Below are 27,576 nucleotides of genomic sequence, written 5' to 3'. Positions count from 1 at the left end.
CACTGGAAAAGACTCTGATGCTGGGAGGGGTTGGGGGCAGGAGGAGACGGGGACGACAGAGAATGAGATGGCTGGATGGCATCACCGACTCGATGGACATGAGTTTGAGTGAACTCCGGGAGTTGGTGATGGACAGGGAGGCCTGGCGTGCTGTGATTCATGGGGTCGCGGAGAGATGGACACGACTGAGTGACTGAACTGAACTGAACCACTTGTTTTACTCACCTCTGCACATTTGATTAAGCCTCTCCCTGGAGCTGTGCGCTGTGATTCTGCTAGCACATTTGTCTTCAGACCTCTGGGAATATTCTGAGTGAATTACCTGTGAATGTACTGTATGACACCATATTGACGATGCTGTTGATTGTAAGATGTCTTCCAATGTGAGAAACACTAAGAAAAACAAATGCATCTTAGAAGGTGACCCGCAATATTCTCTAACCCTTGACCTATTTGGTGTTTTGAGTTTCTTCCTTTAGTTAATTTGTAAATGATAAATCAAAATGCTTTGTAATGTTTTGCAAAGACCTTTAGAATTATGGACTTGGTGTCAGTGAAGTGGAGGAGTCTGGCTTCGGAGGGGGGCTCCTTACCCAGAGTCTCTGCCTCAGCCCCCTCCACTGTAAAATGAGACGATCATGGAGCTGCTCCATTGTCACGAGAGCTGAGCGGGTGTCTGTGAATTAAACGAGCTCTTTTTTATCAGCACCTTAGCAGCGCCTGGCTCAGAAGAAGTCGACAAAGTGGGCTCACCCTTCAGCCCCTTGGTATCCCCATTTACGACCAGGGAATCAAACTGACTAAGGTTAAACATGCAGTCGGCGGTTGGTCAGTGTTTATCTTCTCATATCAGATTGGGTTTCTGAGCCAGAAGTGAATGTAAGATTTCTGGCTCAGTGATGCATTTTCCCTCACGATCCTGGAATTGGATGAATGTTGCATCTCATGTGAACTCTATCCCACATCAGCTGTTCTCAGAGTTAGAGAGACTGGGCAGGTGGGTGCTCAGCCCCAGGAAGAACACCTGGAATTGCCTGAACCTTCAGATTTTTCACATTAAGCAAGTGAGAAGTTGGAATTTTTATTTCTGATTTTTAAATCTTAGTTCAGGTTTTCTTTTTTTCTTTTTAATATTTATTTCATTACTTATTTGACTGCGCCGGGTCTCAGTTGTGGCACGTGGGATCTTTTAGCTGTGGCATGCAAACTCAGTTGTGGCATGTGGGATCTAGTTCCCTGACCAGGGATCCAGCCCAGACACTCTGCACTGGGAATGTGGTGTCTTTCCTAATCACATTGTAACCATGTGTGACCTCTAACAACAATCTGGTCTATTAATTCTGTTTGACACTACTGCTCCCTTTGAGAACTTTCATGAGTATTTTCTTCTTGACCACTTTCATTTTACTTCCTTCAAAGACGTTTCTCTCAGGCTGGTGGGTATGTATACAACCTGTTGTTTCAATGGTGACTTAGCGAGTGTTAGAGTTTTTTATCCAGTCTTCATTACAAAACACATTTTTGGTAGGAGGAGGAGGTCTAACAAAGGCTTAACATAGATGTAAAAATACTTAACAGAATATTAGCAAATCAGATCTAAAAATATACATAGAGAATTATATATCGTGACCAAGTAGGATTTATTGAAGTTATTCAAGGCTGGCTCAATACTTGGAAAGAAATTAATGTAATCCATTACAATGCACTGCTGTTATTTTTGCTTTGGATGTTCACTTATATTTTAGAGCAATTGAAAACAAAACATTTATTTTATCTTCATTTACTCCATTACTAGTGTTCTTCATTTCTTTGTATAGATCCAGTTTTTTCTCTGGTTAGTTTTTTTTCCTTCTGCCTGCAGACTTTCCCTTAAAATTTATTCCTATTCTTAGATTCACAGGTTGGCCTGGAATGAATTCCTAAACTTACTGTTTTTCTCAGAAAAGTTTTTGTTTCTTCATTTTTGAAAGATGTTTTTACTGGCTATAGAACTGTGAGTTGACAGGTATTTTTTATTTTAGTACTTAAAAATATCACTCCATTACTTTCCATCTTCTATGATCTCTCAAAAAGTCTTAATTTCGTTCTTGTATCTATTATGTGACTCTTTCTCTGACTGCCTTCAGTATTTCTTTGTCCACTTTACTCAGCAGTTTGAACATAACATACCTCTTTATCCCCAAATCCACATCCATGTGTGTGGATTTGGGGGTGAAGAAGGGTATTTATCCTGCATTTTGTTCTCTGAGCTTCATCCTTGTGTAATTTGAGATTTTCTTGAGTTTTGGAATATTCTCAGCCATTATTTCCTTGAATGTTGTCTTCTGCCCATTCCCTGTCCCTAGAAATGTTTGGATTTCAGTCACACATGTGTTAGATCATTTGATAATTTTCCTACAGGTCCTGGATGCTCTGTATATGCTCCTCAATCTTTTTGCTCTTTGTTTTTCACTTTGGCTAATTTCCATTGACTGGTCTTCAAGTTCACTGATTCTTTCCTGATTGTGTTGAGTCTACTGATGAGTCAGTCAAAGTCATTCTTCATCTTTGCTCCTTTGTTTTTCATTTTTAGCATTCTCTTTGATATTGTCTTCCAGTTTCTATTTCTCTTCTGAAATCACCCATATGATGTTGTCCACATTTTTCACCAGAGCCTTTAATATTTTTAATCACAGTTACTTAAAATTCAATGTCAGATTGTACCAGCATCTGAATCATACCAGGATCTGGTCCTGTGATCCCTCTGTCTCTTGGGTGTGCACTTTTTTGTATGCCTCATAATTTTTTGTTTTTGAAATCCGGACATCTTGAGCAGGACAGCAGATTTACGCCTGGGTTTTGACATGCCTTTCTTCCTGCAAGGCTTTTATTGTAAGGATTTGAGTTGATCTAGTTAGGAGTTGGGCAAGTTTTAAGGTTTGCAAGTTCCTGTAGTCACCTTTGGTGCATACAAGTTTCAAATCCTTAAGCAATACCTGTGTTTAGGGTGAGGACTGGCTGCCAGAGGGTTTTCTCCCTCAATATGTTCCCCACCCTCAGCTTTCAGTCTTCCCTTTGCAGTGCTCTCAGAGAGAGAGTCTCTTTCCATGTTCTTGCTCTTTCCCTTCCCAGAAGTGTTCTTTTCTCACTAGTTACTTAACACTTGCTGGCCTGGGAAGGGTCTTCTCTTGGGATTCTGATTAAGTCTTTGTCTCAGGCAGGCTTCCCTGGTGGCTCAGATGGCAAAGAATCTGCCTACAATGCAAGAGACCCAGGTTCAATCCCTGGGTTGGGAAGATACCCTGGAGAAGAAAATGTCAACTCATTCCAGTATTCTTGCCTGGGAAATCCCTGAAAAGAGGAGCCTGGTGGGCTACAGTCCATGGGGTCGCAAAGAGTTGGACATGACTGAATGACTAACACTAGCATTCATTCCTCTTCCTCCCCCAGGGATAAGGGTTTTTATTTCAATTCCCTTCCCCAACCTAGAGTGAGTTTTCAGTAATGGTAGGTTTTGTGCTTTTGTCTGCATCCACTTCAGCGAATTAAGATGTATTTATGTCACATGCTGAAGGAGTCAGTTGTTGGACCACAGTTTACCTGTATGTTGGAACTTTTCAACATTTCTACCTGTTTTTAAAAAATCTTTTTAAAAATTATTTCTTTTTATTTTTTATAATTTAATTAATTAATTAACTTTTGGGTGTGCTGAGTCATCACTTGCTGCATGGGCTTTTCTCCAGTTGCCTAAGTGGGGGCCACTCTCTAGTTTGGTGGGGGCCAAGTGCAGGGGCCTTTCATTGCAGTGGCTTCTCTGGTTGTGGAGCACAGGCCCTGGGTACAGGGGCTTCAGTAGTTGCAGTGTGTGGGCTCACTAGTTGTGGCACACAGGCTTATTGCTCTGAAGCATGTGGGATCTTCCTGGACCAGGGATCGAACCTGTGTCTCCTGCATTGGCAGGCAGCCTCTTAGCCCCCACCAGGGAAGTCCCAGAATATTTTAAATTATAATATTTTTTCATGTCAAGCATTTTAACTTAATTGTAAATAAATGATTTCCTAAAAGGTATAAAAAAAATTGTTGGCATGAGATGGGGATAGACACACCATCAGGCTAGCAGTTGTCACCCGTGTCCCTTCTCTCACCTCCATCCCCTGTGGTTACTTGAGAAAGGACCTCTGCTGGAAGCAGACCACAGCCACCCTAGTCACCTCAACACCCAATACCCAGGAAGTCACATTCCTCAGGACAGCCTGCTCTGCTTTTTACCTTAGAAAAGTCTCTAATTGAGTATAGTTTATTCTAGATTACTATAGAAGATTGTTTAGGATTTATAAAATGCTCTAAAAGTATTTTGATTTTTAAGGAAAAATGCGAGGCTTTGGTTAGAGCACAGTACAGTTTATTATCTGTGATATTGAAAACCTGTACTTTTCTTTAACACATGCTATTTGTTCTAGAGTAAGAAGGTTTATGGGATTTTTTTGTAATTATAACATCCACCTCTTGAGAAGTCTAGTCATAGTAGTCTATTAATCTGATGGATTTTTAACAATTGTGTTCTTTCAAGAAATAGTGGGACTTCCCTAGTGGTGCAGTAGATAAGAGTTGGCCTGCCAATGCAGGGAACACGGGTTCAGTTCCTGATCCAGGAAGATTTCACATGCTGCAGAGCAACTAAGCCCATGAGCCACAACTATTGAGTCCACACTCTAGAGCCCATGACTCTCAACCTCTGAAGCCCATGTGCCTAGAGCCCATGCTCTGCAACAAGAGAAGCCACCTCAATGTGAAGCCTGTGCACTGCAGCTCGAGAGTAGCCCCCACTTGATGCAACTAGAGGAAGCCCCCACAAAACACAAATACCTAGTGCAGCCAAATATAAATAAATTGATAAATAATTTTTAGAAATAAAATAAATAGTTGATTAAAAAAAAAGAGAAATTGCTGATGATTAAACAGGTTTCCCAGTAGTCATGTATGGATGTGAGAGTTGGACCATAAAGAAAGTTGAGTGCCAAAGAATTGATGCTTTTGAACTGTGGTGTTGGAGAAGACTCTTGAGAGTCCCTTGCACTGCAAGGAGGTCCAACCAGTCAATCCTAAAGGAAATCAACCCTGAATATTCATTGGAGGGACTGATGCTGAAGCTCCAATACTTTGGCTACCTGATGCAAAGACCCAACTCATTAGAAAAGACCCTGATGCTGGGAAAGATTGAAGGCAGGAGGAGAAGGGGACGACAGAAGATGAGATGATTGGATGGCATCACTGACTCACTGGACAGGAGTTTGAGCAAGCTCCGGGAGTTGGTGATGGACAGGGAAGCCTGGCGTGCTGCAGTCCATGGGATCGCAAAGAGTTGGACAAGACTGAGCAACTGAACTGAACTGAAACAGGTTGAAGCAAGAAATTGCTGATGATTAAAGAGGTTGAAGCAAGAGATGTATTTAGTGCAAAGAGACAGAACTTATGATGTAGATCACATCCATCCTCAAGTTGAGAATGGATTCCCTTCTGCCATGGTTACAGTAAGATTTTAGTTCAAATTTCCTTTCTTGCCATCTCTTTCCCGCTAAAATTGGCAAATAGAACTTCTTTGCATATAAAATATCTTAAGCATCAAAGACTTCTAGTTTAGTTTTTGTTTCTATTTGGAAAGAACATTGAAGACTGTTTCCAGATATTTCGCACTGGCAAATGTAGATTTTTCTAGCAGCAGGACGCCTATCTAAGATGCATGACTTGCCTTTAAAAAAATTAATGAAATTTCATTTTCCCCATGAAAGTATTTGTTTTGGAAGCTGCACAGGGTCGCACAGCGAGTGGGTCGTCTGCAGAAGTCAGCGCCCTCTCAACTAGTCCCGCCTTTGCTTGGGTATCGTGCAGATCGTGGCCACGCCCCCTACTCGAGGCCACGCCCCTCCCCCAAACTGCCCTGCAGGGTCTGAGTGCTGTCCTTGGTGAATTCTACTGATCTGTGTACTAAGTCACTTCAGTCGCATCCGACTCTTTGTGAATAAAACACTAAAGCATATAAATTGTTTACTTTTACAAATTATAAGTAAATGAGAGAGAACTAAAAGTTAGACCTATAATAATATCGTCATCCAGTGTCCTTTTAAGTCTTTTATGCTGCTGCCGAGTAATCTTCTGATGTGCCGATAACAGTTGTGATACTTGGAAAGTTCCTTACACTTTCCTTGTCCTCAGAATCTGAGCTAGTGTTTGTGTGTGAGATTATCACTTATTATGGATACATCTCTCCCACTTCAAAACAAACAAAACACAAATAATAGCCATTGCTTAGAAAATGTTGTCAGAGTTTAATGAAGCAAAGTCAAGCTAGTTACCTTCAGCAGTGAAAGCGAATTTTCGCTGGCACTCGATATCTAGTGGCTTTCCCTGGACGGACCCTGAAAAGTCACAGTGAGCCCCAGGGCACTCTCACCTACTGGGAGCGGGATGTATGTCTAGCTGTTTGCTGTCACTTCCTCCCAGCTGTCCATGGCCACCGAGCGAGAGCAGCCGCTCTCAGCTTCGCAATCCATCTAAGAGATGACCGTCCCGAGTAACAGTCTGCAGACCCCGGTTCTCAGACAAGCAGTGAGCAACAGCGAGATGATGAGCTCAAGCCTTGGCATAGACAGAGGCGTCATAACCCTGGCCCAGCACATGGAACACAAGTGGGTTAACAATGATGGCAACAATGAAACTTCAAGCAAATGCGCTGTTAAAACCCTTACATAATTGTAGCAGGCTTGGATTTCCTCTGCTTAGAGTGTTCTTGCCTCTTTGATAATCAGACGATCTAAAGAAAGGCATAGAATTTCAGGGGAGAATCTGCAGGCCAGGCTCACAATGAGGCCATTCACAGGGCTCTTTCATTAGCCTGCACAGTATCGGCATCACGATTCATCTCTGGCTTCACTACAAGGCTCCATTTAAACCCAACCCAACTCGCAGACTTAACTGATCCAGGAATTACTCAATACAGCCCGCCAGCTACTGTAGCTTTTCCCTTTTGATAAGGGGTTTAACACAATGGGCTTCACAGTTCTTAAATGACTCCACTTTTTTCACCCTGTCTTTGAGATGTGGTGCTTATGTGACCTTATGTTCTGAATAAAATTTCACGTGGTGTGACTATATTTTTTAAAACTACTAACAGACACAATATTGATGCCTTACCCACGGAGGAAAGCTTTTAAAACCTTGTAGATGGTATAGAAATGAAATTCATGTCATAATATTTACCCAGCTAACTTCACTTTATTAGATTATTAGATATTATTAAACTTGAAAGTATTTTATTTTGGGGGTGATCTGATAAAGTTACAGGCAGTACTTCTGCATTTAGCGTCAGCTTTTGCACGCTGCTGGTTGTCTTCTAGTTTGTGCAGTTTCTGCCTCCACAGTGCTGCTAGACAGACCAGGGCACCCTCAGCAAGTTCCTGGTGGGGAGGGTGGTGGGGAGCCTGATCTCAGAGTGGGAGACCATCAGGAATGAATGTATTTGGCCACAAACCATTGGGAGTGCGGTTGGCCCCTATCGCACCTCAGAACTGTGGGTCTCAGACTTCAGTGAACACAAGTCATCAGAGTGATGGATAACATGCAGGTGCCCGGGCCCCATGCTGAGTCTGACTCAGTACGTCTGTGGTGGGGGCCTGAGGATTTGCATGGTTAATGAGCACAGTTGATTTTTGTTATCAGACACCACTAGGAACCATTACCCCAAATTCACCGGGGACTGTGGGAACTCAGGGACCCTTGTTAGTAGGAGTGACCCCTGGTGGGATTTCCTGGGGCAATGCTGGGAGGGGAGGGCACACCTGAAGGTCCAGCTAGCATCCCCTTCTGTTCCCTGTCTCTCCACAGCAGGGCAGCACCCGCCCTGAGCATCCAGTTCCCAGGGACCTGCCTGTGGACCTGTGTTTGGGTGTCTGAGAACGCCTTCCCACACCATCCACCCCCCCACCCCCCGCCCGCTATGCACATAATCTGAATTTCCGAACAGTCATTATCTGCGGTATTTAATCCAAATTCGCTTCTCTACCCTCCTCCGTTTCCCCCTTATTAAAATAATTTTAGATTTTTAGTAACAAAGGTCTTTTTCAAATTATTTCTGATTAGAAGTGGACTCTCAAGAAGCCTTTTGGGAATTATGGATGTAGTGTGTTTGCTCATTTCATGAAGATAAGATTTTTCCTTGAAGATAAGTTGATCTGATGATCAGGACACACAAGTAGTGGTGACTATTGTTGATATTCATACACTTCACCTGCAGTGCTGTTGTGTGTTCTGTTTGTAGAATCCACCCCCATACAGTTGGAGGGCTTTTTTATTATGAGAATTTTCAGCTTGACACAGAACTAGAAAATACAGCTCCCATATATGCATCACCCAGTTCCCAGAGTTACCAAGATCTGTTGTACTTTTTGACAGCTATTTTTTTCCTGTTCTTAAATATTTTTTAAAAAATTATTTTTGTATTTTATATATTTCTTTTAAAATTTATTTTTAATTGGCGTATAATGGCTTTACAATGTTGTGTTGGTTTCTGCTATACAGTGAAGTGAATCAGCTCTCTCTTGAGCCTCCCTCCCACCCCACATCTACCCCTCTAGGTCATCACAGACCACTGAGCTGAGCTTCCTGTGTTACACAGAAGCTTCCCACTAGCTCTCTGTTTTACACAGAGTAGTATACATATGGGGGCTTCCCCAGTGGCTCAGATGGTAAAGAATCCACCTGTGATGCAGGAGACGTGGGTTCTATCCCTGGGTTGGGAAGATCGGAGGGAATGGCAACCCACTCCTGTATTCTTGCCTGGAGAATCCCATGCACAGAGGAGCATGGCGGGCTCCAGAGTCACAAAGAATCGGACACGACTGAGGCAACCGGGCACGCACACTGTGTGTACATCAGTGCTGCTCTCTCAGTTCCCGTCCGTTCTCTACCTGTTCTTGAATGTTGCTGGTGGTTCTCTAATTGCTTCCTTTTGGGAAGGACACAAACATGAGATGCTTTGCTTGGGCCTGAGTGTGGCGACCCTCTGTGGTAATCTGAGCTTGTCCTTTTTAGGAATGTGTCCCGGAGAACCTGGAGCTGAAGCGGAAGCTGTTCGCTCAGCTGGACAAAATTGCTGATGACCATGTCGTCTTGAGCAGCTCCAGCTCATGTCTCCTGCCCTCCAAGCTGTTCGCCGGCTTGGCGCACGTGAAGCAGTGCCTGGTGGCCCACCCCGTGAGTATGTCCAGCCTGGAAACCTAGCGAGTCTCATTTGGGTTTCCAGGAGCAATTCGTCTCGACGAACCTGCTTATGCTTTTTAACTGCTTTCCTGAGATGTAATTCGTATATCACACAACTCAACTTGTATGATCTAGTGGCTTTTTAGTATATTTAGCAAGTTGGATGTTATCATCATTTTAAAAAGAATTTTATCCAGAATTCCTTGAATTGTATCTTGTATCTCATGCATCGTGAGAAAGAATGAACAAATCTTACAGACTTCTGGCCTCAGGTCACTCACTGTCACAGGCCTGGGGTGCTGTGGTGAGGTCGGCTCCCACCACCCGAGTTGATCTAGGACAGGTGGGGCATGTGCTCAGGTGGGGTGTGTGCTTGGGGTGTGTGTGAGAGTGTGGCTGCCAGACGGGGAACGACCGGGGCATAGTTACGACTATGACCCAGGGAACGGGGAGGCCGCGTGTGGTCTCAGCACGCCTGTGGCGTCTCTTGGGGGGTCTGAGTGAGCAGAGGGAGGCCGGCTGCCAGGGCGGCCCGTGGGCAGCAGGGCTTAAAGAAAGTGTGGACAGGAAGTCTGCAAGGCAGCCTGCAAGCGAGACTGAGATAGGAGTGAGCCAGATGCACAGAAAGATGCCTTTTACCTGTTTGCCCTGACCTGTGTTCTGCCCCTACAAGGCTCACAGCACTGCAGAGACCCCAGGCCCAACACCCCTGTCTTCCCGTAAAGAGAAGTTCATCACGGACAGACATGCTCCCAGTTCTTATGATTCTGATGTTTAAAAAGGCCAGAGGTCACACATCTCTGTAGGAACTCAGTGACTCCAGGCAGGGGGCCAGTGATTCAGCTGAGAATTGATTTCTAGTTTATTTGAAGTAGATGCTTCCCCAGGACAGGCTGGGAGCAGAGGAAACCTCCAAGGTGTGAGGGTCAGCTTCCCCTCCAGGCTGTTCCAGGGGAAATACGTTCTCTCTCCTGTGGAAGTCATTTTAAAATGGATGCCTCTTGTACTCTGGTAAATGTGAGATTTTTACCTGTTTTCACCCATACTCGGAGGAAAAACAACTTAAAATACAATATCTTTTGGAGAAAGAGTTTAGCGAGTGTGCATCTGCTTAGTGGTGAGGGTCATTAGCAGCCTTTTGTCAAATAGCATTTTCTTTAGAGGTAGGAGAGCTCTCTCTAAGAATCTTCAAGGATTTCTCAAAGTAAACCAAGAAAACCAGAGCCAAGAAACCACAAGAAGACCAATGCTGGGTAGGCAAGCCATCCCACCGTGGGCAGACTCTCTTCCTGTCTCAGGTGACACTCGGTGCTGAGGCTCTAGGGCGTTGCCTGTGTGACTCGTGGGTGAGATTTGATCGGGGAAGCCAATGTTTGAGGCTCAGCATGGAGACGTTAAGGGAGTTCCAGGTTTGGGGAAGATATTGCCCGTAGCACCGATGCGGTAGAATGGCAGTGACTCATGTGGGAAGAGGAGGCTGGGCGAAGGTGGGGAGAAGCCCGTGAGGGCTGGACAGCCAGTGGCCGAGCCACGGGAGGTCAGCGGTAAAAGTGCAGGGGGCCTGCTGGCACCGTGAGCTGGAACCTCAGGGTTGCTTACAATTCCTGCAGCTCTGCGCCCAAGGTCTTTCTGTGTCTCCCCTCTTTGTGAACGACTTTATTCCTCTAGTTTCTTGTCATCAGATGGGCTCCTCATTCCTGTGTTAAACCTGCTCCCCACCCACCCTGACCGTTTAGGATCGTGAGCGATACCCGAATGCCAAAGCTGTCTTCTCAACTCTCTCCGGCCATCTCTCTCCCAAGGTCAACCCACCGTATTATGTGCCGCTGGTGGAGCTGGTCCCACACCCAGAGACAGCCCCCGCCACCGTGGACAGGACCTATGCCCTGATGCAGAGGGTCGGACAGTCCCCGGTCAGGCTCCTGAGGGAGGTCGACGGCTTTGCCCTGAACCGCCTCCAGTATGCGGTCATCGCTGAGGCCTGGCGGCTTGTGGAGGTGTGTGGCAGGGCTGCGGCCCGTGGCTGAGCGGGGGATGCAGGTGGGTGGGGTGGGAGTGGGGTTTGGGGGGGATAGGAGGAGGGGTGGGCGGAGAACCAGGCGCTCGATCTGTTCCAGAGACCAGGGGCACCCCTTCCTCTCAGAGATTCCTCTGTACCATCAGTCACCTGATACTCGCACGTGATGAAGACTTCTATTCTTGCCCTTTCCTGTCATTTCCACACCATTTTCTCTGTGATGTGCTGAGTTTCCCCACGGTCTCAGACTGTTCCCCACCCCAAGTGGTACTGTTTTTCAAGAGGAAAAAGAAATTATATTTTGAGTAAACTTGTGTCCTTTAAAGAAACCCCATTTATTTCAAGAGCTTGAGGAAGAAACAGTGGATGGCTTTTAAACTTGTTAGTTCTATGCTTGTCTCACATATAGAGAGCAGTTTATAAGCTGAGACTGCAATACTTTGGCCACCTCATGCGACGAGTTGACTCACTGGAAAAGACTCTGATGCTGGGAAGGGTTGGGGGCGGGAGGAGAAGGGGACGACCGAGGATGAGATGGCTGGATGGCATCACCGACTCTGTGGACTTGAGTCTGGGTGAGCTCCGGGAGTTGGTGATGGACAGGGAGGCCTGGCGTGCTGTGATTTATGGGGTCGCAGAGAGTCGGACACAACTGAGCGACTGAACTGAACTGAACTGATATTTACATACGGACTTCCCAGGTAGTTCTAGTGGTAAAGAACCCACCTGCCAATGCAGGAGACACTGGTTCAATCCCTGGGTTGGGAAGACCCCCCTGGAGGAGAGCATGGGAACCCACTCCAGTATTCTTGCCTGGAAAATCCCATGAACAGAGGAGCCTGGCAGGCTACAGTCCATGGAGTTGCAAAGAGTCAGACACGCCTGAAGTGACTTAACACACAGGTTTGTCAGTTTCTTGAAAAGAAGGCTTTTTGTTTCATTGATTTTTTTTTTCCCCCTCTTACGGTTTTCCTGTTTTTTGTCTTACCAGCTCTGGAGGGAGGGTGTCCCTTCATCCTTGCAGCCAAGCAGGAGAGAGAAATTCTAGAGGAGATGGGGTGGGAGGGCAGGGGCCGCTATTGCAGGCCTGTCATAGTGGGGAACAAGGGGGGACACAACCAGAGGCAGGGCGGTGGGCAGGAAGGGGCTCCACGGGGCACATGGTCCCCACCCCCGGCTGCAACTGCACGAGGGCTGGTGGGCGCTCACAGTCGCTCAGTCCTTTTTCTGTGGCCCATCTGGCTGCAGAATTGGGCCAGAGCAGCCCTAGTTGGCCAGGAAATGCTGACGACCGCAGCCTAGGGGCCCAAGGTTGGGTCCGTGTGTGCCGGATCCTGTTGCTGGGAAAGTGCTTTTCAGCCCATCCTCTTAAGCTGATGGGCATGATGAGGGAAGAAGCGTTGAGATGATAGACTCTTGCCCAGACAGTGGCTGAGCTTGCACTGCCCGTAAATTCCTGTCCTGTTGCAAGAGGGTCGTGGAGGCGAGCAGGGGTGAATCACAGAGCCGCCGAGGATTCTCAGTTCGTTGGAATGTGTGGGTGGTAATGAGCTTCAGACTGCTGATGTCAGGTGGTGTTCACACTTCTGAGAAACAGAACCTCCAAGTGGATATCTGCCTGTGGGCCCTGAGCTTCAGGGCTTCCAGGGCTTCCATTCTGGTGTCCAGTTCGGGCTGTGGTATCTGTGGTCCGTACAGGACCCTTGGAGAGAGTCCAGGCCTTTGTGGCCAAGCTTTATTCTGTACATGGATGCAGTCACTGTGAGCACTGCTTTCAGCTACTAAGGTGCATCTCAAAGGTCACATGGTAAAATGAGCAGACCAGGCTTTCTGTGGTAAACTCCAAGTGTTTCTGTTGAGTGTAGTTTAAGATAGTGCAGTGTTTCCCTACAGCAAACTTTAATCAAGTCTAATTGCTTACATACCTGATACCACGTGAATATAGCTGTTTTTTTTTAAATACATGTTTTAGTTTTCTATTTTTGGCTGTGATGGGTCTTTGTCTAATAAATGTTTTCATTTATTTTTCTATTATTGACTGTGCTGGGTCTCTGTTGCTGCTCAGGCTTTTCTCTAGTTGTGCTGCAGGAACTTCTCATCTCGGTGGCTTCCCTTGCTGTGGAGAAAGGCTCTTGAGTGTTCGGGCTCCAGTAGTTGTGGAACACGGCCTTAGTCACTCCTCAGTATGTGGGATCTTCCCGGACCAGGGATCAAACCAGTGTCTCCTGCATCAGCAGGTGGATTCTTTACCTCTGAGCCACCAGGGAAGCCCAACGTTGATTTTTTAAAAACGATTTAATTCGCTTTCACTTAGAACACAAACATGTCTGAACAACGAATGCTAGGTTTTCGCTGCTACCCGCATCCCATCCCATCCGCCAGACGGCGTCTCCCTCATCCCGCTGGCCTCCTGCTTGACATCTTGGCATCGTCATGCAGCCTTTGATTTCAGGAGCGGAGGTGCAGATGGCAGCCTGCTTTTCCTCATCTCCATTGTGTGAACAGAGGGTCCCTCCAAAGGTGGCGGCCGGATGGGGCAACTCCTCAGGCCTGAGAGGAAGTCCCTTCTCTGGTCACTGCAAGTCTGGTGCTCCTGGGCTGGACCTGCCGCTGGGTGGTGAGCTCCTGGCCTCGTCCTGAGAGTATGCTTAGACTGGGGGGAACAGCAGCTCCTTGACAGAGGGGGCAGCTGGGGGAGGTGGTGTGGCCCAGGGAGTCTGGGGGCAAGAGGACCCGAGGCTGTGGATGCCTGAGGAGTACTCACACTGCTCTCGCTTGGGCTGTGATCGCCTGGAGGCAGGAGGTCCTTGGCTTTCTTCTCTCCTTTCAGAGCCAGGGTCAGCGTGCGTGCCCCTAGTTCCCCAAGTCCAAGTTCATCCAGGAAGTTTACTACTCACACACGCAGCCTCTGAGAAGGACCTTTACTGAGTCCAGGGTTGGTGGAGGGAGTTTTTTCCACTAATATCATCCTGAGTTGGTTCCCTGCAGCCCAGTAAGTGCGGGCCCTCCCAGCTGTTCTGGAATGAAACCGGAACAAACGGACAGCAAGGAGGCGAAGGAAAGCACAGGCCCAGGCTGAGCCACATGCTCCCCAGCCCTGGATCAGGGAGGCTGAAGCCCCGACAAGAGGAAGCAAGTTCAAAGCCTGCTCCGGGTGGTGGGTGTGGGGCTGGTTGGGAGGTTTCTTCAGAGGAAGGTGCTGGAAATAGCAGGGTTGCTTCAGCTTGGCTTCCCTGGCGTGTGGCCAGGAGGGAAAAGCAGAGGCTGGAGCAAAGTGCTGCTGAACAGACCTTGGCGACACCCGTCTGTGTATTTGGCAGGGATATTTGTGTAGAAGGACATGAAGGGAAGTCAGAGGATCCAAGAAGGAGCTGGGCTGCTGCCTCCATGCCACCACGCCCTCCGCTGTAGGACTCTCTACATTTTATGTTGTCTAAAATTTAAACTTGAAGGTTTAGGGGTTGGGAATTCCTTGGTTTCCCAGTGGTTAGGGCTCCACTGCTGAGGGCCTGGGTTCCATCCCTGGTCTGGGAACTAAGATCCTACAAGCCACATGCCCACTCCTCCCCCTCAGGAAAAAGTTTAAGGGTTTAAAAAAATAAATTTATTATCTATTTATTTGGCTATGCCGTACAGCTTGTGGGATCTTAGTTCCCCAACCAGGGATTGAACCTGCACCCCCAGCAGTGAATGTTCAGAATCCTAACCACTGGACCACCAGGGGACTCCTACCATCCTCCAGATTAACCAACACCTGCTTTCTCAGCTGTTAGTTGGAAGAGCCTCCTGTCAGTGGCCTTTCATTCAGAGGTCAATGGAACGGGAGATGTTTTTTGTTATAGGACAGGTCTGGAAGGACCCCATGGTCTCAGCATTTTTAAGAAGCCCCAGAACTCAATGGCAACCCACTCCAGTACTCTTGCCTGGCATATCCCACAGATGGAGGAGCCTGGTAGGCTGCAGTCCATGGGGTCGCACAGAGTCAGACACGACTGAGCGACTTCACTTTTACTTTTCACTTTCATGCTTTGGAGAAGGAAATGGCAACGCACTCCAGTGTTCTTGCCTGGAGAATCCCAGGAATGGGGGAGCCTGGTGGGCTGCCGTCTGTGGGGTCGCACAGAGTCGGACACGACTGGAGCGACTTAGCAGCAGCAGCAGTAGCAGAACTATATCAGAAGCACACCCACAGCTCAACAAGTGGTTTAATGCACTGGGAGCCAATCAGAGAAACTAGAGGCCACTCATAGCTGACCTGAGTTACTCCACACATGACAAACTGTAGAGCCGGAAGGCTGCAGGAGCTTTTCTAAGGCCAGTGGTGGTTTTGCTCAGACTTGGGCTTCCTGGGTAGTTCAGATGGTAAACAACCTGCCTCCTCTGCAGGAGACTTGGGTTCGATCCCGCGTCAGTTAATTAGAACTCTTCCAGCAGCGATGGTCTGTAAGAAGTAGACCATTTTTATAACAGTGTTTACTGTTTTATGGGCGGTGACTTTCTGAGTAGCCACAGTGGCGAGCAGTAAAGCCCTATTCAAAGGAGACATGCTGCTGATGTATTATTTTAGAGACAACTCCAGCCCCATTAACAGATAAACATAATGAAAACACCAACCACACATTCAATTACAAAAAAAAAAAAAACCTGTCTGGCATGCCTGGGGTTACTCTAACAGTGTTTAAAGCAAAAGCATTTATGCTAGTGTTCTAACAGCTCTGAAAGAAAACAAGGTGAGGTGCTGTTACTCTAACACCTGACTGCCTGTCCTCTCCCACAGGTGCTCGGGCAGTGAGAGGTTTCAGCTCCTCTAGTGTGAGCTGACAGGCAGGCAGGGGGCCCCTGATGGAGGTGGGGGGTGGGGTGGGAATGTGTCCCCAGGAAAGGAGGCAGAGAAGGGGGCCACAGGTCACAGCTGGACAGGAGCCTATTCGTCCCGCCCCCAGTGCCAGCGGGAGCTGGCCCCGGAGGTCAGAGGGGCAGAGACCCGGTTGTGTGTGCCTGCTGTGGGGATGGGGCTTTCACTGCTTGATTCAAAGTGAAAGTGTTAGTCCCTCAGTCGTGTCCAACTCTTTGCAACCCCATGGACCTTGGAATTCCCCAGGCAGGAACACTGGGGTGGGTTGCCATCAAACCTCTCTGTAAAGAGTTTTGTTCCCGAGGACCCTCAGTCCCAGCCTCACTGAGCCCCGGTGCACTTATATTTGCACAAACAAGGGATTTTGCTGTGAATGGTTTTAAGGTTCAGACTTTTTGTTTCTATTGGCCTCTTTGCCGCTGGTGTTTTTCTTCCTGAGAGCTTTGTCACGGGAGAAGTGGGTAACACCGCTGTGGCCCAGACAGCACTGGACTGTCCCTTTGTTGCTGTTCAGCTGCTCAGTTGTGTCTGACTCTTTGCAACTCTTTGCAGCTCGCCAGGCTTCCCTGTTCACCTTCTCCTGGAGTCAGCTCAAGTTCATGTCCATTGAGTCTGTGATGCCATCCAACCATCTCTTCCTCTGTCGTCCCCTTTTCCTCTTGTGTTCAGTGTTTCCCAACGAGTCAGTTCTTTGCATCAGGTGGCCAAAGTATTGGAACTTCAGCATTAGCATCAGTCCTTACAATGAATATTCAGGACTGATTTCCTTTAAGATTGTCCCTTGGATGAGCACCAAGTCTTTCCTCTCCTTCCCTTTAATTTTTTGGTTTATTTCCACTGAAGGCTTTATTCTCAAAAATACTCACAGGGAAAATACCACTTCTGTTCCCTACCCTGAGTTAGATTGCTTTTATTTTTCTGCGTTCTTGTCTTGTCTGTGTTAAGAATACTTTCCTCAAGTTTTTGTTCGTTTTTAACGGCTTTGTGATATTTTGTTTCATTGATCTTTTTGAAAAAAATCTAACCTTTCCCCTGTTGTGGGATGTTTTAAGGTCATTTCAGGTGTTCTGCCTTCTGGTGCCTCTTTGCACGTTCAGTCTCCTCCTCTGGCTCCTTCTCCCAGAACGACTTGGGCAGCGGGGTCGCTCCGTCTGAAGGGATACCTAACCGGGGGTTGGGCCTGCCTGGGGCCGCACATCCCAGGGGCCCTGCCAGCGGGAGTAGTCCTCCCCGCATCTCTCATCACCTCCCCCCACCCAGGATCCTGTCTGAGGCTCTGGACGCAGAGGCGGGAGGGTTGTGATCCAGTGCCCTGTTGCATCAACTAAGCGTGTTCAGTCAGCTCGTCTCCAAGGTGCTTGGAGCCTGGTCATCCTGAAGGAATGGCCCCGCCCCGCTTCTCAGAAAACGCACAGCTCATGGACCGCCAGCCTCGGGGTGAGGAGAGCTGGCTGGCAGCACTGGGCGGTCCTCCCTGTGAAGTCCTGTCCTGTCCTTGTCCCTCCTCCTCCAGGAAGGAACTGTGGGTGGAGACGGGTGGAGGGGGCCTCTTTCGATCTTGCTCTGGAGCCAGTTTCGTGGTGCACGTTGGACACGTGGTGCTTGGCAACGAGTATAGAGAGGAAACGCACAAGTTTACGTGTGTGGAGGGAACGAATTCATGGCTCCAGGTGCTTCCTCATGAGAAAAGCTGGCCTCCTCATCCCCGTGGTAGTTCTTAGTTTAAACTCCACTGTCTGTAACTGCCTTACTCTGAATCCTGGGTCTGTATGGACTGTGGGGTTGGGCTTTCTAAAGGTGGGCCCAGCACCCCCTGTTGGGCTTTACCGTCTTGCATTAGGGTCATTCCCATCTGGTTTGAGCTTGACCATCTCTGGGGATCTGGATTAAGCCTCAAGGGGCCTCTTTCCCTGAGACCCCTCGTCCTGAGCCTTTGACGGGGGTGATGCTGGACCATCTCAGGCTTCACTCATTCTCACCCTCGGCTACAGCATTTCATTGTCTAACACGTAACTGAGTAAAACGTTTTTTTGCCTCAGTCAAGACACTGGATTGAAGCCTGGACGGCTCTGGTTGTGGGTTGGGAAACTTGTATATAACTTTGTCCCAGTTCCTGGGGGGCAAGTCTGTTCCTGGTGGGTGGTGGTGGTAGCTGAGGTGGAGAAGTGTTTGCACAAGAAAAACTTGAAAATTCAGGACCACGTGTGGTGGAAAGTAGAGCAAAACAAAGTAGAAGAAGATCAAGAGCTGGGAATTAGTAATTTCTAGAAAAGGATTAAAAAAGAGAGACCAGGAAAGATGACAGGAGAAACGTGAGAAAAGCAAATGAGTATGAGGGCATGCCAAAATACATGAATTAAATGAGAGAATTTAGTAGGAAAATGGGCTGATTAGAGGGAAGACTGTTTCTGTAGCTGGTGATCAGTAGAGGAGATAGTCCCCGGGCTTGCCTCACTCAACACATTTTGTATCCCTGAACTGTGCACGACCCCTAGGACCTCCCCCTTCCTCCTCGTCTCCCCAGGTCCAGGCCAAGTCCCACGGTGGGTATTTTAGAGATGTCTTCCCGCCTCCTCTCCCTGCCCACAGAGTGCCAGACCCAGGATGCCCGAGGGTCCCCTGTGAGGGTCGGCCAAGCAGAGGGCTGGTCATTCTGTCACACACAGTGCTGACGGTGTTTGATACATGTGATTAGCATCTAGTCAGCTGACTCAAGTAAGGAGATTGTTCTCAATAATCTGGGCAGACTTCATCCAATCAATTGAATGACCTTCAGGGCAGAGCTGAGGTTTCCACCAGTCAATCCTAAAGGAAATCAACCCTAAATATTCACTGGAAGGACTGATACTGAAGCTGAAGCTCCAGTACTTTGGCCACCTGATGCAAAGAACTGACTGGGAAAAGACCCTGATACTGGGAAAGATTGAAGGTGGGAGGAGAAGGGGATGACAGAGGAAGAGATGGTTGATGGCATCACCAATTCAATGGACATGAGTTTCAGCGAGCTTCAGGAGACGGTGAAGGATAGGGAAGCCTGGTGTGCTGCAGTCCATTGGGGTTGCAAAGAGAGCCAGACACAACTGAGTGACTAACACACAAAGAAGTCTACCTCAGAAAATCCATATGGAGCAGAAAGAAGCAGTTAGGAAGAGAAGACATGAAGACTTTTCCCTTTTCTAACTTGTTCAGCTAATGAATAGCAACAGATAAAAACCTGACTGCCCTCCGTGGATGAAGCAGGAGGGAAGGACCTGGAGCCCAGAGGAGGTGTGGGTCCTCTGGACCTGATAGTGTTGGGTGGTGGGAAGCCCTCTGACCCTTTATCTAGTCAGGTCACTGTCCCCTCTCACGACACTTACAAATCAAGAATTAACTGCTCTGGGGTGGCTCACTTTGTGGGTGTTTTGAAATCTTTGGAAGTCAGCTCTGAAAGTGCAGAACGTAGTTGTGGAAGAAGAGAGCCAAGGCAAATAGCATCACAGGTCAGGCTGGCCTCCGGGTCCACATCCCTCACAGTTTGGTGCTGGAATGAAAACCCCAGGCTGTTGGAATGTTGACCCAGGGACCAGGACTGGGGGGTTGGGAATCAGCCATCCCTGCCCAGCTGCCTCTCACAGCATCCCCAGGGGCCAGGGCGGCCGTGGGAGAGGACCGGGCCGAGACATGATGTGGGAGATGGGGCATCTTGCCACCCAGCAGTCGTTTCTGGTGGTTCTGGGTGGCCCCACAGGCCTCGTGTGCACTGTTTCCTCCTGACACCCCCTAACCCCCCAGCGCTGCCGCCAGGGGTGGAGGCCGGTAGACTGAGCATTTGAGTGACCTGAGTGGATCTGCTGTCATCAGTGGTCACGTGAACCCGAGGATGGTTTAGAACTAATAGGAAATTGGAGGACTCCTCCTGCTGATGAGGTGCTTCACACCCTGGTGCTGGCACCAGGGGCAGGGAGCCCAGGCCGCTGGGGGCGTTGGCTCTTGGAGGATGTGCTAGGACATCCCGGGGGCGCTGGCGGTCTTGCAGGTTGTCAACACGTGTTCCTGGGCCTTCCCAGCGGAACGCATGGGCGATGGAGGCCCTGGAAACGGCAGCCCCACCTCTGCAAACACACAGCTCTGAGCTGCATTTCATCAGAGAAGCACTCTTCTACAAACTCGTTAAAAGCTGGGCAAGGCCGGGCTTGCAGGCCAGCAGAGCCTGAGGATGGCTTTCCTGCCCCTCCGATGGCCTCAGGTCTTAGAAGTCAGGGGACACTTCTGGCTGTTTCCTCTGACGCCCCATCCCCCGTGCCCCCTCCTCCCCTTCCCTGAGAAGCTAAAGAAGCCAGGACACTGGAGGTGGGGACCGTAGGGACAGGAACTGAATTGGTGTCCAAATATTTCACGAGCTGATCTTTTCTCAGGGTTCGTTCGTGTATGATCACCGTGTGATGCCACATCTGACGAAGCCTGTTCTAGGGCTTCTGGGGTGTTTGGGGTCCTGTTTAGAGAAGTGAGGATGAGACCAATGGTAACGAATTGTCCTCCCTATGAGCTCACCTCCGGACCCCATTCTCTCCTCTCAGGAAGGTGTGGTGTCTCCGGGTGACCTTGACCTCGTCATGTCAGACGGCCTGGGCCTGCGGTACGCGTTCATTGGGCCCCTGGAGACCATGCATCTCAACGCAGAAGGTAGGGGCTGCTGAGGGGTCTGTGCCGGTTGCTGCTTTCATGGTATATAAACAGGCTTGCCTTTCCTTACAACTGAGGAGAAGCAGCACCCTGTAGGAGACGCTGCCTGGAGGTATGTGTCATGTTTTTCTTTTCCTTTCTTCCTTTTTTTTTTCTTGAGAAAAATAATTCAGGTATCACGAGAAATTGATAGGGAGAGACTGAGAACAGTTAATTCTCAAACAAACAGAAACAGAAGCTGATGAAACTCGAGAACACACAGCATACAGACAGGAAGGAGGCCCGCGACAATTTTTCAAACAAAGCAGTTGATAAGAAAGCCTAATTGGCTGACCGTGATAGTGGCGGACAGATGTAGCTTTCAACTTCAGAGCATTCCAGGGAGCAGAGGGAGTCAGTTCTGAGATCTGTCTCAGAACCGTGCACATGTGCATGATTCCTCACCGTGCCACCAGAACGTATTGGGAATACCTCCTTTTAGGTGTAGTTTTCATAAAGCCAGCATCTCAGGTTAAAGCTGGTTGCTGCTGCTGCTGCTGCTAAGTCACTTCAGTCGTGTCTGACTCTGTGTGACCCCATAGACGGAAGCCCACCAGGCTCCCCCATCCCTGGGATTCTCCAGGCAAGAACACTGGAGTGGGTTGCCATTTCCTTCTCCAATGTGTGAAAGTGAAAAGTGAAAGTGAAGTCGCTCAGTCGTGTCCGACCCTTAGCGACCCCACAGACTGCAGCCTACCAGGCTCTGGTTACTAGTCTTAAAAGCTACAGTTTATCTGGAAGTGGTAGAGATATTTTAGGATGTGTTTTTAATCTAATAAAATAGTGCCTGAGAAAGAGGAGGCCAGTGCGCTTACTCCACCGTGAAGTGCCAGCTGTGAGTGGTGGGTCTGGCCGGCGGGGCCCTGCTAGACTTGCAAACTAGATGACCTCATGCAGGTCAGTTCACTGCACCTCAGTTTACCCACCTGTAAAACTGGTACAGCAGCCGTGACCCTCACAGAGGTGGTGTGAGAGTAAGCTGGGTGGAGACGCTGGGCTCGAGTCAAAAACGGTGAGATGAGCTAAATCTAATCTCATGAGAATCTGTTTTCCCCCGATCTTTTCTTATTCTGTATAAGCAGCTCTTAAGCAGTTAGGTTCAAAGTCTTCTTTCTGGAGCGGGAGGGGGCCTGTGCCACACAGCATGAGAGATCTTAGTTCCCTAACCAGGGTTCCAACCTGGGTTCCCTGCAGTGGAAGCATGGACTTGTAACCACTGGACCGCCAGGAAAGTCCCTCAGGGTCTTCTAGAAAGCTAAGCTCTATGAGTTTTTGGAAGTGGATATTGTTGACCAAGCAGAGGGCATTGATGTAAAGAAGATGGGGGAGTGGGGGTGGGCAGCTGAGTGGGATAAAAGGTGAAGTGGCTTTTTTCCTTCCCATTGTCAGTGAGATCATTATTTCAGAGTGATTCCCATACCACTCACCTTTCATGGTGTAGGGAAGCCAAAACTACAGTTGGAAATAAATTAAAGCCCTCCTTTTTGACCCTAATGGGAGGGGAGAACTTTCCTTCACTGGACTTTCCTTCACAGCACCGGTTCCAACTCGCCACAAACTTCCCGTGTCTGGAGTGAGTGCAGGCTACCAGCCTAGCAGACAGTGGGCGTTTATGCGAGAGTTGAGGGCCTACTGCAGAAGTGTTCTTATGTTAGTAGGGCTGAAATATTAATTGGCTTTTGAGCAAGTTGGGGCAAAATTATGAATTGTATAAGAGTTTTACTGTATTTTATTCTGTTCTGAAGAAATGAAAAGCTCTTTTAAAACTACAAGTTTTATAAAAGGCAGTAGGAAAAAAGGTACGAGAAAGCCCCTGGGATTCTCAGATGACTTCACTAGGGCCACGAGAGAGGAGCGCTTGTTGAGAAGTCGTTAAGTAGCCGGAGGTGAAACAGGGCACCTGAATTGCGTCCCGAGGCTCATGGTGGGGGAGGAGGGGCAGGGCAGCTCATTTTCCCCGAAAGTGGGTGAGCTCACAACTACAGCACACCTGCCTGCTCTCTCCTCTGTCTTTCCAGCTTTTTCTGTTGGGTGTCTCTGCTCCCCCAAAACGGGTAAGCTGTGTTTGTGCCTAGATTGTATCACCTTTAGTTTGAGTAAACCTACAAATAGGCACAGTGGTGTAAATATTTAATTTCTAAAAGTAAGTCAGTGTCTGGGGCATTTTCCACGTTGCAGAGATGCTGCATATCCAGGAGTACAGGCGGAGGTCGGGGGGGCCTCCCCAAGCTCTGAACTGTCCCCCATGCTTCTGGTAAATGCAGCAAAACCCTTCAATTTAAAAGGGAGTGTCCGGAGCTTAAGTGCAGGTGCTAATGTCAGAAAAGTAGTGTGTTTGAATTTTCACCCACCGGACCACTTTCTCTTCTAAGACAAAGTGGGTGTCATCCTTCTCAGAGAGAAGGGAAATGATTTGAGGCAAATGCAGTTGAAATCAGTGAATTTAAGCTTTCACACAGATGTAGATACACAAAAACTAACCCCACAGACGTTATGCGTCTTTTTTTTTTTTAAGGCGTGTCCATTGGAGATCACTTTTAAGTGAATCATGCAGTGTATGTGATCCTTGGAGGAGGGCACGGCAACCCACCCCAGTATTCTTGCCTGGAGAATCCCGTGGACAGAGGAGCCTGGCGGGCTACAGTCCATGGGGTCGCACAGAATCGGACACAACTGAAAGGACTTAGCGTGCACATACATGCAGTGTCGTGGGGCAGATTCGAGCCCTGCTCTGGGATGCTTCACATCCTGCAGTTTGTTTGTTCCCTGTTATCCTTTTAGCCTGCCTGACCAACTGCTGAGTCTCCCTGGTTCTGAAAGGGCTGGCTGAGGGCCAGGGCAGCTCAGCAGGTTTGGAGGGGGTGTTGCGCTGGGCTCCTGTGAGACCTGCCCCGAGCGCAGGCCTGCACCGACCGGCCTAGCCTCCCCGCCTGGCGGGCAGGGGCGGGCTGGGCTGTGTATGTGCGGAGCGGCTGGTCCAGGCAGGCCACCCCGTGTGCGGGCAGCCGACGGCTTCCTCTTGGAATCAGCCTCCCCCACACACACCTGACGCTACCCTAAGGGCGGCGTCCCCTTTGCCCCTTCAGGGTCAGCCTCTGCTCCACGTGCTTCTCCACCAAGCCTAGGACTCCATCCTCCACTGAGGCCCGGTGTCGGTGGACGCGTTGGGAGGCTTGTGGTCGGGGGTCACCTGCAGCCCTCGGGACTGATGGGGCCCTAACCTGATGGCCACAGCTGGGTCTGCCCCACGGGGGTAAATAGCCCGTGTTGAGAACCTGTCGCCCAGGAGGTGAAGGGCCAACTGGAGCCCATGGGTAAGAGGCAAGTAGGGAATGGATGCAGTTGAACTTGCCATCTTTGATTCTCAGGGAATGCATTTGAGTGGTGGACACAGGTACACAGGTGACCTCATAGGCCCATTGTTGAAGGAGACGTTTGTGGTGCAAAGAGGACTCATGTGACACTTGAGGACTCAGAGCTGACCTGGGCCGTCCGAAGTCCCTGAGAGATGCTAACCCAGGCACCAGGGGGCCTGGAGGTCAGGTTGCTTCTCAGGGCTTTAATGCTGGGAGAGGCTGAGTTCTGACCCCGGTGTGGCTGAGCAGGGCGTGTGTCCCACCTGCTGGCCCTCGACACCCATGGGGGCCAGACCCTGCGGACAGGCCCAGGTTTGGGTGGAGACAGAGCTCACTGACCCAGGGGTGTTCTTGTTTCCTTCTGCTTCCAGGTATGTTAAGCTACTGTGACAGGTACAGCGAAGGCATGAAGCGTGTCCTGAAGACTTTTGGACCCATTCCTGAGTTCTCTGGGGTCACAGCTGAGAAGGTACACCAGGTGTGTGAGCTCCTGCCTGCGGAAACGAGGTGTCACCTGCAGCTGGGTTCTTCGCCTTGACCCCCAGGTTCCTGTTGCTGACTGTCCCTGGCCCTGTCTAGGTCACAGGGGACCCTGTGAGCAGTGTGACCAGGGAGCCAGCGGCTCACACCAGCGTGTCCTGAGGAGCCGTCAGCTCCCCCGGGTTTGGGGAGTTACATCAGTTGAGGGTTTGCCAGGCTTCTTCTGTCTCTGAAAGCAGATTCAAGAGTGTGCATAAATAGGAGTGGTTTTCCTTCTGCTTAATTAGTTGTCCTTCACACTTCCTTCCCCTTTCTCCTCTTTTTTTTCTGTTCCCAGGCCATGTGCGTGAAGGTTCCGGATGACGCAGAGCACTTGGCTGCCAGGAGGGTGTGGCGGGATGGATGCCTCATGAGACTCGCCCAGCTGAAGCGCCAGCTGCCCCAGTGATGCTGCGGTGACCACTGCCGCCCCCGAGCGGGGACCACCAGTCCCCAGTCCCTCAGCCTTGAGACACCGGGGTGGGGAGGGGGGCTGTGGGAGCCTGGCGGGGGGAGCCCTGCTTGTTGTCCTCACCCTGGCAGGTGCCTGGCGGGGAGCGTGCCCCAGGTAGGAGTTGGTCACAGCCGCTGGGATTTGTGGGCCATGGATCCCCCCCAACTCCCAGCAGACAAGAGAGCAAATCGTCCAAAGATTTGACCGCTGATTCCACGTGTTTACATATCATGATCGGTGGTTGTAGTTTCAAGTCATTTTAATCTGCTGCAAAATGTTTTTGTAATTATTTTCTAATCTCTTGCTGAGGACCCTGTGATCCAACACCTTTGAGGAGTTCTCTTCATTTTTCTGATCCTTATTCCAAATAAAAGTGTTTGATCGCATAAAAACATCTTTTCTCCTGCTCTTTCTGGGAAAGACGTGTCCTGGTGATGGACATCAAGTGACCACGATGGTCAGATCATAAAGCAGATGTTTTGTTCGGAGCTCCCTGTCTGCCATTCAGTGAAAACCCACACTTTGGGCTGGTGTTTCCCATGGTGCTGTTGACCCCAGGGTCAGGAGTGTTGGGGAAGCCCCCTCTGAGGGGGCTGGCAACCCCCAGATGCCCCCACAGGGAGCACACGAAGATAACTATTACCTGGGCCCTGTGTTGCCTCAGCCTAGAGAAGGGCTTGGCGTGGGGGATGGTTCAGAAAGGGGGTCCTGAGGGTGACCCTGGGCTGAGGTCGCACCCAGGACAGAGGCCTTGGACCAGAGACTGGGGTGCGAGGCAGAGCAGCACCCTGCAGGGAGGGGCCCTGGAGCCCACAACCTTCCCCCGGGGCCACCCCCTCACCCCCGCTCTTGCCCCCACCGCGTCCTCGTCTCTGGACCTGTCCCAGCCTCCTAGCCTGAGAGGACGGCAAACAGGACAGCTGTCCCGTGCTCTCCTGTGGACCCTCAGCTGCTTTGAGCCGGCCCAGCGCCACCCAGCTGGGGCCGCTCCCCTGGTTCCCACTGGTCCATGGGGCCCTCCCAGGCGGCTCCCCACCAACCCCCTCCAGCCTCCCTTCTTGTGGCCAGGGCCGGGCTCCCTCGGACAGCCCGCAGGACACCACGCCCTCTGGAGGAGGTGCAGCTTTTGCTCCTGGGCTGGGCCCTGGGGCTCAGCTCTGGCCTGCTCTGTGCTTGCTGGACCCAGGCTGGGGTCCCTGGAGAGTCTCTTGGTGGGAGAGGAACACACATCCCGAACCAGCAAATGTTCACCTGCCCAGGTGACTCTGGACAGGTGGGAGGGACTCCCAACCTCTCAAGGACGCTCGTGTCCTTCAAGGGCTTCTTGGCCAGTCCAGTCCTGGGACTTGGGGGAGTTGTCCCAAGGCGTCCCTCAGCTGGAGGTGGTAACCTTTTGTTTCTTTCTTAGCAGGGCGGTCATTTGTATTCTGCTGAGGGAAGACTCTGTTCCCTTCCTTTTGGGTTGGCTTTTTTTTTTTTTTTGGTTTCTGCTTTTTATTAGATCTCTGAGCAAGGTCACTGCCCTTCCCCCAACACACCAGATTCCACACCTCCCCCTGGAGTCCGTCCACTCCAGCCCCGCTCCTGCTGGCTGTCAGCTCCTGGGCTGGAGAACATCTCTGGTCCTGGCCCCCTGCCTCGCTCCCTGCACCCCCACCCTCCCCATCTGCCACCCCGGCGGGTGCTGGGTTTGTGCCCAGTCCCACCTCTGGACCGACACAGTCTTTTCGCTTACCATGAGGATCTCAAGTGATCCTTTCACCTTTTTGGAAAAACTGCCTTTTAATTTTGTGTCTTTAGAGGCACCATGGTTTTTCTTTTTTTTGTTGTTTCTTCCATTTTTGGGGGGAGTGGGGTGTTTAACCTGAATAATTCCCAAAATAACTTCACTTCCATAACCCCTTTCCTTCGGAAGCTGGCTGGAGACCAGTCTGCCTCCTAACTTCAGGCCTCTTGTGAGGATGACACTAAAAGGCTCCCAGAGAGGAGACTGTGGATGCCAAGCGCTTCCTTTGTTGCTCTAAGCGTCATCGTGTAGAGCCTGGATTAATGTGCAGTGTGGATGAGCAGACACGGGCCTGTGGACTGGGCCCAGAGCCCCTCAAGGGCAGGGCTGCAGGGCGGGTCCAGCTAGTGGTGGGCTGCTGGTCCTCCAGTCTCCCCTGGACTATTGTACCAGCAGAGACTGGAGGCAAGGAAGGTAACGTCTCCCATCCATCTCAGGAGCAGCTCTGCCCTGCGCAAGCGTCCAGGGGTCACCTCCTCCCTGAAGCCCTCTGGGCCCTCTGCCAATCCCTTGAGACCTCCTTGAGCAGCTGCGGCAGCACACGTCCGACCCCCAACCAGCTGCAGGGGCCAAGGGGTCATTCAAGTCTTGTTTCCGGGGGCATCTCGCACAGAGCAGGTTCTCAAAAAAACTGGCCCCACAAACAAACGG

The 27,576-nt window shown here is 49.8% G+C and overlaps 1 protein-coding gene across 3 annotated transcripts in view; it reads left to right on the top strand.

The window, feature by feature from the left end:
* CRYL1 (crystallin lambda 1) overlaps positions 1–25,542 on the top strand; it is a 52,891-nt gene extending 27,349 nt beyond the window's left edge. Inside the window, exons 4-8 of one of the 3 annotated variants that reach the window (XM_055426414.2) lie at positions 9,067–9,228; positions 11,037–11,231; positions 20,666–20,771; positions 24,538–24,635; positions 24,984–25,542. In XM_055426414.2, the coding sequence (XP_055282389.1) occupies positions 9,067–9,228; positions 11,037–11,231; positions 20,666–20,771; positions 24,538–24,635; positions 24,984–25,094 (672 nt within the window). In that variant the 3' untranslated portion in view covers positions 25,095–25,542. Of the gene's footprint in view, positions 1–9,066; positions 9,229–11,036; positions 11,232–20,665; positions 20,772–24,537; positions 24,645–24,983 lie in introns of all 3 variants that reach the window. The other 2 variants (XM_088842682.1, XM_055426413.2) reach the window with 2 other exon arrangements.
* Positions 25,543–27,576: the final 2,034 nt, after the last annotated feature.

The sequence above is a fragment of the Moschus berezovskii genome, chromosome 13, assembly GCF_049115385.1.
Source record: "Moschus berezovskii isolate FMDL1 chromosome 13, NW_MosBer_1.0, whole genome shotgun sequence".
Lineage (NCBI taxonomy): Eukaryota > Metazoa > Chordata > Mammalia > Artiodactyla > Moschidae > Moschus > Moschus berezovskii.
The sequence above is the reverse complement of the archived record's forward strand: the minus strand, read 5'-3'. Positions and strand labels throughout refer to the sequence as shown.